This window comes from Lemur catta, chromosome 9, assembly GCF_020740605.2.
Source record: "Lemur catta isolate mLemCat1 chromosome 9, mLemCat1.pri, whole genome shotgun sequence".
Classification (NCBI taxonomy): Eukaryota; Metazoa; Chordata; class Mammalia; order Primates; family Lemuridae; genus Lemur; species Lemur catta.
Window position 1 is genome coordinate 58,406,294 of NC_059136.1, and position 18,531 is coordinate 58,424,824.

General features: G+C 35.9%; 1 protein-coding gene across 1 annotated transcript in view; it reads right to left on the minus strand.

Annotated features, from left to right (window-relative positions):
• Positions 1–18,531, minus strand: part of VPS13B (vacuolar protein sorting 13 homolog B) — a 752,846-nt gene that overhangs the window by 157,125 nt on the left and 577,190 nt on the right. The window contains exon 36 of the mRNA XM_045560402.1: positions 14,913–15,320. Within this exon, the coding sequence (XP_045416358.1) occupies positions 14,913–15,320 (408 nt within the window). The remainder of the gene's footprint in view (positions 1–14,912; positions 15,321–18,531) is intronic.

The window sequence follows — 18,531 nt, forward strand, 5'->3', positions numbered from 1 at the left end:
CACATGCCAATCTGCTATGACTCTGCTCTTCCATGAGGTGACTCAGCTACCTGTGGCACCACAGAAAGGTTCACCCACAAGTATCAGCTTTTAAGCTTAAAACAGAGTCTTAGCTTTATTTGGAATATTTCCTGCTACATTTTTAAAAAGCTGCAACATAATAATAGAAAAACATATTAGTTCAAGTGTTTCTTTTTTTCAGCATATTATGGGGGTACAAAGGTTTAGGTTACATATATTGCCCTTCCCCCCTCTTCCTGAGTCAGAGCTTCAAGTGGGTCCATCCCCCAGATGGTGCGCATCGCACTCATTATGTATGTATGTATATACCCATCCCCTACTCCCCCCTCCCATCTGCCCGATACCCGATTAATGTTATTCAAACCAATTTGATGGTCAGTACATATGGTGCTTATTTTTCCATTCTTGGGATACTTCACTTAGTAGAACGGGTTCCAGCTCTATCCAGGAAAATACAAGAGGTGCTATATCACCATTGTTTCTTGTAGTTGAATAGTACTCCATGGTATACATATACCACATTTTATTAATCCACTCATGTATTGATGGGCACCTGGGTTGTTTCCACATCTTTGCAATTGTGAATTGTGCTGCTATAAACATTCTAGTGCATGTGTCTTTTTTATAGAATGTCTTTTGTTCTTTTGGGTAGATGCCCAGTAATGGGATTGCTGGATCAAATGGTAGATCTACTTGTATCTCTTAGAGGTATCTCCATATTGCTTTCCACAGAGCTTGCACTAGTTTGCAGTCCCACCAACAGTGTATGAGTGTTCCTATCTCTCGGCATCCATGCCAACATTTGTTGTTTTGGGACTTTTTGATAAAGGCCATTCTCACTGGAGATAAGTGATATCTCACTGTGGTTTTGATTTGCATTTCCCTGATGATTAGAGATGTTGAGCATTTTTTCATATGTTTGTTGGGCATTCTTCCGTCTTCTTTTGAAAAGTTTCTGTTCATGTCCTTTGTCCACTTTTTGATAGGGTTGTTTGATTTTTTCTTGCTGATTTTCCTGAGTTCTAAGTAGATTATAGTTATCAGCCCTTTATCGGATGTGTAGCATGCAAATATTTTCTCCCATTCTGTAGGTTATCTGTTTGCTCTTGTGATAGTTTCTTTGGCTGTGCAGAAGTTTTTTAATTTGATCAGGTCCTATTTATTTATTTTTGCTGTTGCTGTGATTGAGTTCAAGTGGTTTTAATCTTGGTGTAAGTGACCAGTATTAATGACTGTAGTGATCACTTAATAATAAAAATTGGTGATGAATTTCAAAAAGGGTCATTTATAGATGGTAAACCAAACTTAACATCTTTACCACAAATTATAAAAATAATCCCTGGGACTCATGACAGAGTTATTAATTCTCCTTTCCTCTTTCTTTCCTGAGAAGCTAGCCCATGAGACATTGCCCCTTCCTTTTCATTTTTTTCATCAGGAAACATACTAAGTATCTTCCTTGGGATAATATGAATCTTACTTTATACATCACCACACACATAAACCCAGGCCAGATAGAATATGTAGAGGTCATGTAAATTGGATACTTACACATTCACAATCCTGTATAAATGGCAACAGAAAGTTAGTTAAGGCATGTGTTATACTTCTTCCTTAGTGGACTAGTGCACTGTTGGACAAAATGCTCACAGGTAAAAATTATAAAGAGCTATCTTCTTAACAATGGAACACTGGAAAAGGCTAGATGATTTTTCAAAGTTCTCTCTGTTTGTTTATAGCAAATATGACAAAATGTTTATATTTGTTCTAGCTACTGAGTACATAGGTGTTTGATGTGTTATCCTTTGTATTTTCAGGACTTTTAATTTTTTCCCCTAAATTTCCAAAAATAGGAAGGAGGGAAGAAAAGAAAGAAAAAAATTAAAGAAATATGCTGCTAAAGTTTAGAACTTAAAATTATCACTTAAACTTTGAAAGCATAAATATTATTAAAGTTACCTATCCAATTACTGATCAGATCATTTTTTAAAACTTTAAATTCTGAAATAATTTTAGATTTTCAGCAAAGTTGATATCCTTCACCTAGCTTACCTTAATGCTAACAACTTACATAAAACCAGAATATGATTCTTAAAAACCAGTAAATGAACAGCGACACAATACTACTAACTAATTTATAGACCTTCTTTGAATCTCACCAGTTTCTCCTCTAATGTCCTTTTTCTGTTCAAGGATCCAACTCAGGATCCCATGTTGCATTTAGCAATTGTGTGATCAGGTCATTTTGACCAAGCATACAGTATAACTTCTTCCCTCTACCTTCTTTCCTTCAACAGAATGCTTTTCTGATGAATTTTCCTATTGATCTCTTTCAAAAATCTGTGTTTATCTTTTTAATTTCAGTCTTAGCAAACTAATGGCAGATATTTAATTAAACTAAATGAGGTGTAGCAACATAGAGAAGTAATTTCTGAAACAACTGGTATGATAAACAGAACTAAACTTGCTTTGTTTGCATACTGACATACTTCTCATTGAGTATAAAAATTTAGTTCAAGGAACAAATAGTTTCATGACCTTTAAAGCACCTTTAAAGCAAACCACTTGTTTTGGAAAATGTTTACAAAATGCTGCCAGCCCTATATGGTTAGTATCAACCAGACCCTTAGTAAGGCTCCTACTTTCCACATGCTGACTGAGCAAAATGCACTCTAAATCAAGCTTCTGTATATCATTAGAAAGAGTACTCAATGATGACATGTGCTAGCAAAGCACATCCAGGTAATTTTTTTTTATCCAGCTGGAAATAATCTAAGACTACTAGAAAATCAGCAAGCATGTGTTAGATACATCCAGAAGCTGATTTGCATAACAGTGAAGCATTGGCATACATCAAAATGTGAAAAGGAAAAAATTTTTGTGAGTATGGTCCATAAAGATATAACTAAAGCCTCAAAAAAATAAAATCTTCCATTTCCATTTCTTTCTGCTAATTATGTTAAAGCACATAAAAATGGCATTTGGCTGTTCTAACCATGAAAAAATTTTGCCTCTCCCTCCTTGATCAGAATATGTAAGCTGATCAGATCTTATTTAATTACATTCAATCTTGCAATAAACTTAGATATATTGTGTCTATTAATACAGCAAACTAGAATGTAGAATAAAATTGATATTTACAAAACATAACAAAACAGAGAGTTACATGGACATTAATGTCTAAGCTGTAAGGGATGCCAGTGCTCCCCAACAAATTAACTTAAGTCTAGTCATCAAAATGAGAGCCCAAAGGGGTGGCCCACCTATTAACGTGTATACCATCTCAAAGCACCTGAGGACTTCTCATAGGCTGGATTTCCAGTCCCCAGGGACTCTCACCTGGTCCTCACTGGTGAGTAAAAGCTGGGACCCCTCATCTAATCTAAACCTCTTCTTTCAGACATAGGAAAATGGCAAAACAACAAGTAGCTAGAAGAGGAATTTTTTCTTTCACATAAAGAAAGGGAAAATTTCTCATGAAAGATGAAATGTCTACAGAGTTGGCTACTCACATGGACACTTTCCAGGAAAGGTATTTTTTATGAAACACTTTAAAACTCTAGGATCCTAGAAAAACTAAAACTTTTACCAAAGGATGATGGAGGATATGCTTTGCTTCTTTCTTCCCCTTCAATCTGCCACTATGCTCACTGTTTTTACAGTTGTGTCAGTTTATTAGAAAAATAAAAGTTGATTGGATCATGTGGCTATGGTTTTTTTTTTTTTTTTAAAGCAGACTGGCAGATCTGACTGCATATTGGAAAGTGTATGACACCCTTCTTACAGAGGAAAGAACAACAGTGAATATATGCTTGAAAAGTTTCTGGGATGAACATGGTAGCTGGTTAATTAAATTATGTGAGGAAACTGCTGTTAAATTGATTTTTTAAAAAAATGTCAGTCACGTGGATGGAAAAACTGGTATAAACTACTCAAGTAATGTTGAAAGTAAAATGACTTGCTAAGTAATTTACTGCAATGGCTTAGAAATTGGTCTTGATCTACATAATCCAGGTTTTTAAAGACTGCTGTAACAGAATGGCCAGAAGCCAAGGGATGCATGTTACAGTCACCACTCTACCTCACAGTATCCCCGTGCAAATTGCTTAGCCTTTCCATTCTTTACTCAATGGGGAGTTAAGACTAGGCTCAGTGGGCTTTAACCCAAGGTTCCTTGACATTTAGTGGGTCCCACATAGTAACGGTGGTCTATGAGGTATTTTTAGTATTTCAAAGAGCTTAAAAGAAATCACGAATTTGTCTGAGACAGGATTGTGGAAGTGTACTAAAGTTTTTCTTTTTGGTTACAATTATATAAAATTGGTATAGGTAGCTATCTAATGCTAAATGCAGTGTGTTTGGACCATGAGGTCCATGGGAGAAAAAGATAAAAAAGATTACTAATAAAGAAAAGGATGAGCTTTAAAGTAATTTTCAGCTCTAAAATTTAATGATCTGTGACCTCAGCATTCATGTAGTATGATTGAGTTGACAGAGGGAGAGGAGGATGATATAAAAAGACCAATATTTACTGAGCACTTAATTTGTGCCCAGCACTGTGCAGGGTACTCTGCATACCTTATGTTACCTGATCCTCTCAACAGCCCTGTGAATTAAATATTTTTGCCTGCATTTGGGAGACATGCTGTGAAGTAACTTGCCACAGTCAATTGGCCAGTGAGTAACAGGGCCGGAATGCAGATTCTGCCTGCCTCCTTCTAGGACCATGTTGCTTTATAAAAACTGAATGCTGTCACAAATTTAGTAGAATGGGGGATGGAGATTTACTTCTAACCTTTTGGAAACTTTCTTCTCCAATATCATTTTGCACAGTGAGAGATCTTCATGTTAATTGATGGCATTTTTGTTGTCTCAAGTGCCCTTATTTCTGCTTTCCAAAAAACATTGTTTTAATATGTGTATATGTGAAGTTTGTATCAGTTGTTGTTTTTTTCCAAATGTATCTAAATCAAGAGAAGTGATTCTTTATCATATCTTTGTTAAAACTAGGAGAACAATCTGAAAAAGAAATCAAGAAAGTAATCCCATTTATAATAGCTACAAATAAAATAATATACCTAGGAATAAACTTAACCAAAGAAGTGAAAGATCTCTATAATGAAAACTGTAAAAAAATTGATGAAAGAAGTTAAAGAGGACACCAAAAAAATGGAAAGATATTCCATGCTTATGGACTGGAAGAATCAACATTGTTAAAATGTCCATACCACCCAAAGCAATCTACAGATTCAATGCAGTCCCCATCAAAGTACCAATGACATTCTTCACAGAAATAGAAAAAATAATCCTAAAATTTATATGGAACCGCAAAAGATCCAGATTAGCCAAAGCCATCCTAAGCAAAAAGAATAAAACTGGAGAGATCACATTACCTGACTTCAAATTATACAATAGAGCTGTAGTAACCAAAATAGCATGGTACTGACATAAAAACAGACACATGGACCAATGGAACAGAATAGAGAACCTAGAAATAAATCCACACGTATATAGTGAACTTATCCTCAACAAAAATGGCAAGAACATACACTGGGGAAAGGACAGTCTATTCAATAAATAGTGCTGGGAAAACTGGATAACTATGTGCAGAAGAATGAAACTAGACTCTTATCTCTCACTAATACAAAAATCAAATAAAAATGGATTAAACTCTTACAGCTAAGTCCTGAAACTATGAAACTACTAAAAGGAAACATTGGGGAAATGCTTCAGGGGATTGGTCTTGGCAAGGATTTCTTGCGTGATATCCCCAAAGCACAGGCAACCAAGGCAAAATTGGACAAATGGGATCATTTGAGCTTAAAAGCTTCTGCACAGCAAAGGAAACAATCAACAAAGGGAAGAGACAACCCACAGAATGGGAGAAAATGTTTGTAAACTATAAGGGATTAATAACTAGAATATATACGGAGTTTCAACAACTTGATAGGAAAATATCAAATAATCTGATTTAAAAAATGGGTAAGGGATCTGAATAGACATTTCTCAAAAGAAGACATACAAATGGCCAACAAGTATATGAAAAAATGCTCAACATCATTAGTCATCAGAGAAATGCAAATCAAAATTACAATGTGATATCATCTTACCCAAGTTAAAATGGCTTTAATCAAAAAGACAGGCAATCATGAATGCTGGTGAGGATATAGAGAAAGGGGAACCCTTGTACAGTGTTGTTGGGAATGTAAATTAGTGCAACCACTATAGAGAGTAATATGGATGTTCCTCAAAAAACTAAAAATAGAACTACCATATGATCCAGTAATCCCTTTGCTGGGTATATATCCAAAGGATGGGAATTCGGTATATGGAAAAGATACCTGCACTCCCATGTTTATTACAGCACTATTTATAACAGCCAAGATATGGAATCAATCTAAGTGTCCAATGGTGGATGAATGGATAAACAAATTGTGGTATACATACACAATGGAATATTATATAGCCACAAAAAAGAATGGAATGCTGCCATTTGTATCAACATGGACGGAACTGGAGAACATTATGTTAAGTGAAATACGCCAAGCACAGAAAGACAAATCTTGCCTGTTCTCACTCAGATGTAGGAACTAAATATTAAAAACAATTGATCTCATGGAGAGAGTAGAATGATGGTTACCAGAGGCTGGGAAGGGTAGTGAGGAGTGGGGGATAAAGTTGGGATGGTTAATGGGTACAAAAATATAGTTAGAAAGAATGAACAATATTTGATAGCACAACAAAGTGATTATAATCAATAATAAGTTAGGGTACACTTTAGAATAACTAACAGAGTGGAACTGGAATGTTCCTAACACGAAGAAATATTAATATCAAAGGCCTGAGATGATGGGTACCCCAATTACTCTGATTTGATTAATTCACATTGTATGCCTGTATCAAAACATCACATGTATCATATAAAGATATACAACTGTTATGTACCCATAATAATTAAAAATTAAAAAAAAATTAGGAGAAGAAACAAAAAGCATTTTTTTTTCTGTAGTATATAGGACACACAAGGTCCAATGTAATGGGATGCAATTCTGTAATATATACCCTGAGGCCAACCGCTTTCTAGCAAAGAGTCTAGATTAAGTTTGGAATTTAGTAACTAAAACTGATAGCAAGAAACAGACTAATTTAGCTAGAGACAAGATTTGAAGGTGGATTTACGTGGAAGACTATAATGACTGCACTGGATTTCTCATTAGAAGGGAGCTGAGTCTTATGAAGACTTCATATTCCCCAAGAGAACCATATTTACACAATTAACAATTCTTTTGTTGGAAAAAAAAGCTTTTCATTATTGCATGTGGACACATGTGGGCTGTGTAAAAATACAAGAGATGTGTAACACACGGTAAACAGAAAGTAATGATCTTAAACAGGCCAAATCCTTGAACTTGTCATTAATAAATGTCTCTCTTGCATTCAGCTACCCGGGCTGCTGGGAGCCTGTTTTCTTCAAGTACTTCAAACACTGAAATCCAGGAACATTTATTATTTTAATCCATTACAGGCAGTGCTTGATTTAACTTTATTGGTTGTGGTGGTGGTAGTGGTTGTAAGTGGGGGTACAGCAATGTTCTTTTACACATCATTTCAAAAGGGCTTAATTATATTTTATAGTTTGGGCCAGGAATTCTGCTTGTTTTTTGTCTAACAAGGTTCAAATGGAGTTCAGGTCAGTGATGAATCAGAAGAAAAAGTCAGAGATGGTTATCTCTCTGAAATGAGCTCATCTCCCTCTACGAAAGGCTGGGCAGGTACATCATGTTCACTGCACCACAGCACATGAGATCGCTCTGATAGCCTAAGTTTCTTGCTTATTAGATAGCTTTTATTTTTCATGCAGCCTTGAAATGAATACATCAGAAATTCAACCCAGTGGTTATCTTCTGTATCTCTGAAGTTATTATCCTATGTATTTTAAAGACTTCCTGTTAGAATCCAAAAACAGCTATAGTCATCAACACAGCAGCAAAACAAAAAAAGTACAAGAAGCACATTTTAAGAAATGCATAAGCTCTTTACCAGAGGACAATGTCTGTGTGTGTGTGTGTGTGTGTGTGTGTGTGTGTGTGTACATATTCCAAAATAAAAGATGTAGAATAGTATAATAACATAATTTGGTTAAACAATAAGTAACGAGATAAACATGGCTGAGCAGCATGTATCTACTAGTGTTTTTGTTATTGTTGTTACTGTTTTGAGAAAGGGTCTCACTATGTTGGTTGGTCTCAACCTCCTGGGCTCAGGTGATCCTCCCACCTCTGCCTCCCATGTAGCTGGGATTACAGAATATTAGTGTTCTTAATCGATCAACACTTATATGCACATATGGAAGTAAAACTCAACAGAAATCAAGCAGGTGGGAGGGGGGAGGAGGGGTTGGGTAAATTCACACCTAATAGGTACAATGCACACTATCTGGGTGATGGGCACATTTATAACACTGACTCAAACTGTACAAAAGCAATACTTATAACCAAAATGTTTGTACCCCTGTAATATTTTGAAATAAATAAACTTAAAGAAAAAAGAATACTGGTGTTCTTTTTTTTAAATGGCAAACAAGCATCCATAATTCTTTGTCCTTTTTTGGGGAGTATGAAAAAGATCTTTTCTAAGGGAGTGCTATTAAAATTGCTTATTATTGCCCAAAAGTCTATCTAATCATAGTATAAGAATTACAGCAAGAAGAATAAAACTTGTATGTTGAGATTTCTTCTCCAGTACATATGATTTCTAAGAGGAGAGGAGAATCACATTTATGGTTTTTATTTCCCACCATATTAGAGAAACAATATAAGATATTATTTTGAAAAGTTAAAATAATTTTACTTGTTCTATTGTTTTCCCATCCAATTTTTAGAAATTCCTATTTACTTTTTTTTGAATGCCTCAATAGCTTATCAGAATGTACAGAAATATATAACTGTCAAAAAAAATCAGCAATCTAGAGGTAATTTAAGGGTAAAAAAAAGAGGTACATGCCAGTTCATCAGTAGCAACTTTGAACCTTGTTATAAAGTAATAGGAGGGAATCTGACCAGGATTAATAGTGGTACTCAGTTCTGGGATGAGGGGGTCTCATGTTTCACAGACTCTAGGCCATCTGTTCTGCCCGCCTACATTTTACTTCTGCAAAACTATAAATGCACCTCTACCTTAGGGACTATAGAAAGGAATTAGAATTCTTCTGCTTTTCATTATCACAAGATTCAGTAACTTATTTCATTGTCAAGATAATCCCCTTTTACTCTTTCTTTTGCGCTTGCAGGGTATGCCAAAATGACAAATAAAATCCCAGATGTTACAGACCCAGTGAGGTCTCCACCTTTTCTTGAGTGTTGGGTTTAAGCCACTTGGAACATAGTGTCAAAAATGACAGGACTCTGATGCCCACACCCAATATTCATTAAGGTTTGTTAGTGATTTGTATGGCTGTCTACAAGCTATACCTCCACTTCAATCCTCAGTGGCTGCTTGAAAGTTAAAGTTTGTCCTCTGGCTTTAACTGTCAAAGAATTCATTTCCTATTGTTCAGGCATTGGTAAGAGATGCTATTTCTTTCTAAAAGTAACTGAAGTCTTTGGGGTGTTGTAAATGGCTTGTTATTGCAACATATTATTTTAGGTAGTCATATCTAATTTAATGCTTTATTTCCCCTTAGGCTAACGTATCTCTGCAGCATCCAAAACCTATGACAATGCCTTATAAGATTTTCCTCAGGAGATCCAGATAACTATGGAATGAAAAGCTAGAGCTCCCCTTTGTATCAATTAACGACCTAGTTTTACTTTTCAATACATGTACAGGAACTTTAGGTCCTTTACATTTTATTGGTCCTGAATTTGGTGAACATGAGATGTTTTGTATACTCGAAAAATAATGTGGCTACACTTTCTTTCTCTCTGCTTTTGTTTATTCACAAAGATAAGTACATCTGGATGGCAGAGGCTAGGGTAGTGAAAGTTATTTAAACCACAACTCTTTGACTAGGAGTTCAACTCTCTGCTTTCTGCATGAGTAAAAAGTCCCCAATGTCCCTATGGACAGGGGACCCTTCCAACTTTTTCCCAGTTATGACTAAAATGCCAGCCAAGATAGTCTCATTTAGGCACTTCCCCCAACCTTTTGTGCCATCTAACTTGCTTATATCCTAGTTTCCTTTTCCTTATCTACACACATGGAGGTTGCCAACCTAAGTGCCCTTGAAAAAGAAGGCAGCAGCCTCAAGTACAGCTATTTCATAGCTCCGAATTGTGTAGTCTTCGTTGCTGAAATCCAAGGAGTGCCGCCCTAATAGAGTCATAATTTACCCTGACAAGGGGAGCTAAAGTCTCAGCTCACTCCCCACCCTGCCTGTGGAAAGTACTACACTGCCAGTTCAGAATTTATAGCTACTTACTTATGGTTTCTCCAAAACAATATACTTCAAATGGCAAAAAAGATTGTGTTGTGTGTTTATGTGGGGGGAAGGAATTGTTTTTTTAAAGAGCATACTATAGAATAGGATGGATTTACTCGATGGTAAAAGAAATATTATCTGCCTTAAAATATTTCAAAATATAAGATGTATTTTCTAAATGAAATTCATTTTGTTATTAATATAATCATTGCATTTTCTGAAATATTCTGTATCAACTTTATACATGCAAAATCTGAATACTAAAATCTGAACTTTAGGGCCATTTTACCAACGACACGTGGGAGAACATAAGTATTCTAACAGAAATACGAGTTAGGTTATTATAAGTCACTTCTACACCAGCATCTGTAGAGTGAAATTTTTTAAAAAATCAAATCCCTTGAAATTCTCATAGTTTAGGGTCATAGAATAATACAGGAGGCTAAGAAGTAGTAGACTTATTTTGTAAAGTAGAAAATATTTAACCATTTCATTTTGTTCTAAATGATGAAAATAGGAATCTCTTTAACCACTTTAGCGAACAATTTATAAATACTTAGTTTTAAAAATGAGTAAATGAATATGAAAGCATTTCAGATTATTTAAATGTATTAACAATGTTTTGAAGAGAAAATTAAGTTTTCTCTTTCACTTTTATTATTCCCTTTTTAAATACAATTTCCATAAGTTTATGACAGTTTAGATGATAAAAATATATTAGGTGAACTCCAATATTTTTATACTTTTGACAAATGAGGAAACATGCCTCCAACATATTCCCAATGGTGTTTCTCTAAATATTACTTAGCACATAAGATTCCTGTAGGATTACAAATCTATTTCAGCTCCTAAATTAAAACTCATCTGGAAAGGACCGTTTTACCCAGTTTATATAACATTGTCACATAAAGAGTGTTAAAAAAATATTTCACTAAAAATAGCTTGCGTAAGTTAGGGATTAGAGTAGTTTCTGCTGCTATAATTGTTCCTTTGTAGTTTTTTCCATGATGTTTTTGCACAGTGTTTTTGACTGTGTTTATTAAAGTCAGCACATCAAAAAGGATCAAAGAGAAAGTGAGTGAGAACCAAAGAAACCCCAAGTGTGTTGTCTCATTGGGGAGTTATGCAGATTCGCATAAACAAGTGCAAATTGTTGAGGTTTTAATGAAAATTTTCTACAATTATTTTATCTTAAGTCATTCTATACAATAACATCTGTACAGCAGATGGCTATACTGTACCAAGGCAATGCTCCTTTTTCTTTCTCTGTTTAATAGTACATCTGAGATGACTACTTTTGTCACTGTGCTCAATTTGGTTCAGCAAATAATTTGAAAAGTACAGCTGCTGCAGATGGTCACAATAGTTATATAAACTGTAAAATCAAAGACACAGTTAAGTATTTCTGTATTAGATTCAAACTATAAAAATCTGACATTAACCCCACTGAGCTCAAAGATATATACTACAGTATAAAAATTTTTGATTGAATGTAGAACGATGTCACTTGAAAAATACAAAAAGAAATATGACTACTGGTAGGAGGTTTTGTGCACATGTGTGTGTACGTGTGTGTTTTGGTGGTAGATACTTTTTACCACTTCTCAAAACTATACTTTGAATAGATGTTTGTATATATTTCATCCAAAATGCAAAGCATGAATTTTTAGCATATTCAACTGTGCAATGAAATTACTGTTCAAGGCTTATGTTTTATTTTTTAAAAATATAATAAAAATTAATTTTCTGAAAAAATATGTAGTAATCTCTCAATTGCCATTTTCCTAGAAATCAGTCTTTAGCAATAACTAAAACTTAACAAAACCTTGTTTTACTTAGTTACAAGTTATTCTTATTTTGCTGACCATGTTGTCATCTTAAATAGTTTGAAAAACTTTGTACTCCTTAATATTTTGAAATAATAAAAAACAGAAAGGCAAAAAAACAAAACAAAACAACAACAAAATAAACCTGTTTGAGCATGCTGTTATATAAAGCAGAAACAGAAAAATATTTTGGTGTGTGTTACAGTCTCATAATAAAATTGTTCCTATTAAATGGCTAATTTTGATTTGATTTGACACTAACTATTTTAGAACATTTGATAGACACTACACATTATAGTAGTATAAAGTACGTCTTAGTCAAAGCTATAATTTCTATTTTTGTCTAAGTAGATTTAAGAACATAATTGTAAAAGGAGTAAGGGTATGTAGTTTTTCTAGCATAAAGGAGAAAAAACAAGTTATAAAAACAGAATGAGTACTAACTTGTATAGCTCAGTGAAAGAAGGATTTTAATTATATTTTAAAGATATTTTCCAAGAATAGATGCCATTAAAAGTAGATAAAATACAAGTAGCAAATGAATAAAAAAAGTAATGAGGATGAGAAAAGAAAAGGACCTAGAGTTGAGTACAGTATGTTTAAATTCTTCCACTCTGTTCAAGTCCTATCCTTTCCCTGCCATGATTAAGGTACAACTGGAAAGGTGTGGGAACAGGACCAGCGTTGTCTGGATTGCAATTTATTTGTGGATAAATCAGACATTGTAGCCTCCAGTGTTTCATAGTCTTTCATGTCCCATGAACCTTACATTTTTCATTTCTAACTTTGAAGACAATATAAAAAAATACAGAGCTTTTAGCTGGCTTGGTCACAAATATTTCTAGTGAGAAAGAAATAAATCACCTATGTTTTGGCCCAAAATTCATACTTCTCAACTATAAAACTTTTTCTTTATCTCTTAAACTACTGTGCCCAAACTGGCTAGATGGAACTAAGTTATAGTTAGTTTACAGCTTCCACTTAATTACTTTTTGGTAAGCAACTAAGTTACACGGAATTTAAGGATTTACTCTTTATCCCCTAACCCTGCAGTCACCAACTCTTGGTTAGGAACTGGGCCGCACAGCAGGAGGTGAGTGGAGGGAAGCTTCATCTGTATTTACAGCCACTCCCCAATGTTTGCATCACCACCTGAGCTCCACCTCCTGTCACATCAGTCACTGTCTCCCATCACCCCAAGATGGGACTGTCTAGGTGTGGGAAAACAAGCTCAGGGCTCCCACTGATTCTGCATTATGGTGAGTTGTATAATTATTTCATTATATACTGCAATGTAATCATAATAGAAATAAAGTGCCCAATAAATGTAATGCACTTGAATCATCCTGAAACCATTTTCCCCCCACCCCTGGCTTCCCATGGGGGACTAACTCCCTTTTTTCCTCTGCAAATTAAAATGGAAAAAAAGATGGTTCCCTTTTGCTATTTTTAGAGAAAAATTTCTGGCATTGTGCCCTGAACTTTTACAGTAGCAGTTTCTGTGATTGAAAACTGCTATTTCCCACCTGTGTCTTGCCTTTTCTCTTCCCCTCTCACATTCCTTCTGCCCACCTGTTTTGATTCAGTGTGAAAAAGCACATAATAACTTAGTCATGATAACAGAAAAGGAAAATGGAGATGTCACTGCTAGTTAATTTCTCACCTCTCCACCCATCAGTGACATTCAGTTTGCAGGGTCCCTGCCTCTCTTTGCTAGGCTAGGCACAGAAGCACAGCCTTTCCTTGCCAGGTGTTGCTGCCTGATAAAACACCTCAGTGGCATTCTTGCAAAGTTGAATCTTGGCTTCTGTTACACTTTGTGTAGCATGTCTGCCACCACAGCAATTTTTCCTTTTTAAATAAATTGTTACCAGTGACTTAATGCAGTGCATAAAAATCACCTGTAAGGCTTATTGAAGTACAGATTGCTGAGCTCCATGCCCAGAATTTCTGATTCAGTAGGTCAGAGGTGGGGTCTGAGAATTTGCATTTCTAACAATTTCAAGGTGATGCTGATGCTGCTGGTTCTGAGATCTCATGTTTTTTTTTTTTTTTTTTTTTCAAGACAGGGTCTCGCTCTGTTGCCCCGGCAGTGCAGTGGCATCATCATAGCTCACTGCAACCTCAAACTCCTGGGCTCAAGCAATCCAATCGCCCAGCTAATTTTTAAACATAGGTCTCACTATGTTGCTCAGGCTGGTCTCGAACTCCTGGTCTCAAGTGATCCTCCCACCTCAGACTCCCAAAGTGCTGGGATTATAGGCGTGAGCCACTGTGCCTGGCCTGGAGATCACAATTTGAGAATCACTATTCTAATGGTTCACAAAAGTTGAACCACTATTGTTACACTACAGCTATTTTAGGTAAAAAAAATTTAGGAATTAACAATTGCAAAGACATCTGTAGGAACAAGCCTCAAGAAGTGGATAGAAGCAGTTCAGTTTAGACATTAAAGTACCGAGGCTCAAAGGATTTATTCTAAAATTATCACTAAAATAAGGTCCCAAGCCAGAAATGTCCCCATCTCTAATGGCCTTTAAAACTTTTAACTTCTGCATAATATAAATCTTTAAAATGATGTATTTTTAGATGTTAACAAATTATATTCATTGCTCTCTCTCCCCCTCCCTTTTTCTGTTACTTACCGGGTACTTTTTGCGCTGCTTTCACACTAAGGCTTCCACTGAGGTTTGATAGAGATGCTAACAGGCATGGTTTACTAGGATGGGGGACAGTTTCCATGGAGATCACAATCTGAGTAGTATGGACAGAAATTTTCTGAAAGCAGGAAACAGCTCTCCACATGTTTTCTTGAACTGAAATCTTTTGTACTCCATCACCATGAACTTTAGGTTTAGACAACTTTCCACGGTAACATTTGGAGCCCAGAAGCTCATCCTTACTCAACATGGATTCCGTCAGGGATGAAGTCTCTTTGCTATGTGCCAAGCCATGTGCACTTTTTATCTTCTTTAAAAAATGATTTATCTGATCCAGTTTGGTAAAACTCAGGTTTGCTTTTAAAGGCTTTGATATATCCAAATTGATGTCCGCTATAGAAGTGAAAAAGATAAGAAAATTATTAAAGTTCTCCTATTGAATATAAGTCTTTACTTCTCCATCAAACTCCTATTTAAGTGTCCTAAGACTTATATTATGAACTCATTAGGATGCCAAAATATTATATTTCTTTTAATCATCACTTACTTTCTGTGACATTACATGAAAGAACACTCTCCTTGGACTACTTATATGCCTACATTCCTGGCCAGTCGATAGGCTGTTCGTGATACAGCAAGGGCCACACATAGATATCAAGGCTGTCCATTTCCACTTCTGCCCTTACACTTAAAGGCAAAATGAAGCAGGCCTTCCAGTTTGTTAATTATTTGAAAACTAGCCTTCTTCCTTCCAAGCATAAAGGACTTCCCTTACTACCCAGAACCATGTTTGACACAAATACTGGTATTAATAAATATTTATCCAACTAACTGACTGAAGTAGCCTCCTCTACCATTCTCTAATCACATTTACGCAGAAAATGTTTGTTTTCCCTTTGTGACTTGTTGCAAACCAGAAGAGTCCCTGTACCTTTCCCTACATTCTGCATTAATAAAAGTTCAAATACCTTACCTAATGTAACACAGTTAGACTGAAATCTCTTAAAATCTATCATCCATCTTATCTGTTGTCCTTATTTGTCTCTTATTCACCTAACATAAAAACTAGCTTTATTATTTCTGTTTTTACCTTCTTTATTTCACCTGTTTTTATTGTCAATAACACATAAGACTATAAGCATCATGAAGGCAGAGCATGTCATACATCTTTATGACCCAGTACCTAGCATGGTGTGTCTCACATATGTATGTGTTCAATAAATGTTTGAGCTTAACTAACCCTTACAAGTGTTTGTTTCATTGGAGCCTGAGAATGTAACTGAAGACATGATCCCAAATGAAGCTAGGAATAACAGTTATTAAGTATATTATTATGTTAAGTTATGAAGCATATGGAATAGTCTATATCCTTCTTCCTGAGGAGGGCCCCTTTCACCTTCAGATATCAGCACCTTTGGGTTTTCTCCTGGATACCCAAGCTCCCTCACGGTACTATGGCTTTTAAGTGTGTCTTCCTTTGTGCTCGGTCATTGTTTCCTCCTCAGGCCTAGGAAAACTCTGACAGTCTTGCTTCCAGCTAGTTGCCCATTGGAAAGGGTCAGACACCTGAGTTATTTACCCTTATACAATATTAAAACATTCCCTGCTCCCCATATTTTTTGAATAGGAAAAAATAGACCAACTTAAAGGACTTATTTTTTAAAACATCTTATTGATATATAACTCACATACTACAAAATGTACATATTAAAAGTATACAATTCAATGGTTTTTAGTATACATACAAGGTTGTGCAACCATCACCACTGTCTAATTCCAGAACATTATCATGTCTAATTCCAGAACATTATCATCACCATATGCACACAATCCCATATCACTCAGCAGTTACTCCTCACTTCTGCTCACCTCTAGCCCCAAGCAACCATGAATAACATGAAAACTTAAAACTAAGGGTCAAAAATGCTCATTCTGTAGCCATAATAACAATTGAGTAACCTACTCAGCATAGTGTCCAAATATCCACCAACCAACTGCTGGACCTAAGGGATCTCTTTCCCCTGACTATAGACTGGCAAAGCATTCGTGGCAATGTAAATACAACAGTTGCTGACTAGTACCCTCATATCTCAGGTACCACTGTGGTCCCAGGAACACAGAAAAAAAGTGTTTATAACTCTGGCTACTTGCCTGTTTTCAAAAAAAGGGAAAAAGAAAAAAAAGAGAGATGGGGTCAGGCTGGTCCTAAACTCAAGTGATCCTCCTGCCTCAGTCTCCCAAGTAGCTGGGACTATAGGCACACATCACTGCTCCCCGCTCTAACTTGTCTTTGGAGACTGAGCCCTTGAGTCATTTTTTCTAGGAAATCCTTCTTGACCTCTGTTGCTGAGTGAGGTCATCATTGCTTTCAGAATATCCTGTGCATTTTGCCATCACCAGGCACCTATTTATATTACTTTTTTAGTTATCTGCTTAGGTACCTCTCATAGTTCAGTGAGCTGTAAGCTTCTTGACTGTCCTACTTCTTAATATTCTAATACTCTTGGTCTCTAATACTCTAATACTCTTTGGTCTATAGGAAGTACTAAATGAATGTTTAATGATATAATGAAGAAAAAAATGAATGAATACAAAAGGCTGTTACCCCTTTCTACTGAACTCCCACAGGCTCATCAAATCAATTCATCCAAAACAATCCATAACTCCTCTCAAACATGCTATAATCCCTGTCTCGCTTAATGGCTGCCAGTGGCTCAAGTCAGAAATCTGACCTTTTGATTCCTTATTTCATTCTCCGTTTCTCTGGTCCCAATCCAATAACTGATTAAGTTCTGTCAATTTAATTCCCAAGCATTGCTTGAATCCAATCCCCTTCTCTCCAACATTCCAGTCACTCCCCATTTTCCTCTGCCATGTCTTTGATAGTGTTTAGTTATTAAAAAGCCTCCTAAATTGTTCCTCTGTCTAGACCAATTCCCTTTAATGAAGTCTCCACAGAGTAATTTCCAAATGATTTGGTTTAAATGCTATCCTGATTGGCTCACTCCTGCTTAAAACTCTTTACTAGCTCCTCCTTACCTACAAAATAAAAGACCAAACTCCTCAGAATGGAAAAAAAGATTTTGCCTTTCCTTATCTGTAGCTATTGCCTCTCTTACACTTTAAAGTTTCAGAAATATCAGAGTTTATAGAGCCCACATTCCCCAACCCCCAACCCATGCTATGTCATAACACGAGGTCTTTGCCTACATTGCTCCCTTTAATTTACCCTTTCTTTGCCTAACTTCTAATCTTCAAGATATTGCTCAGCATTTTCTCCAAGTAGTTGATGCACAAGACTAGGTCAAGTGGCCCATCTGGAGAGTCTATAGAACCCCGCATAAGTATCTTTATATGAGATTACATGTTCCCCTGGCCAAGAAGATTCTTAAGTGCACATTTTTCATCCTTAATCCTTAGCATTGGGCTTCAAACTCCGCAGAAGGTACATGTCTGGTAGCATCATGCTGGAGCACTCCAGAGCATTCAAACCTGACTCTGTGGTAAGCAGAATTCTAAGATGACCCTTCTCACCAAGATTTCTGCCCCGATTACTGAATCAAACACTGTGCTGTGAAGGGATTTTATGGTTGTAATTAAAGTC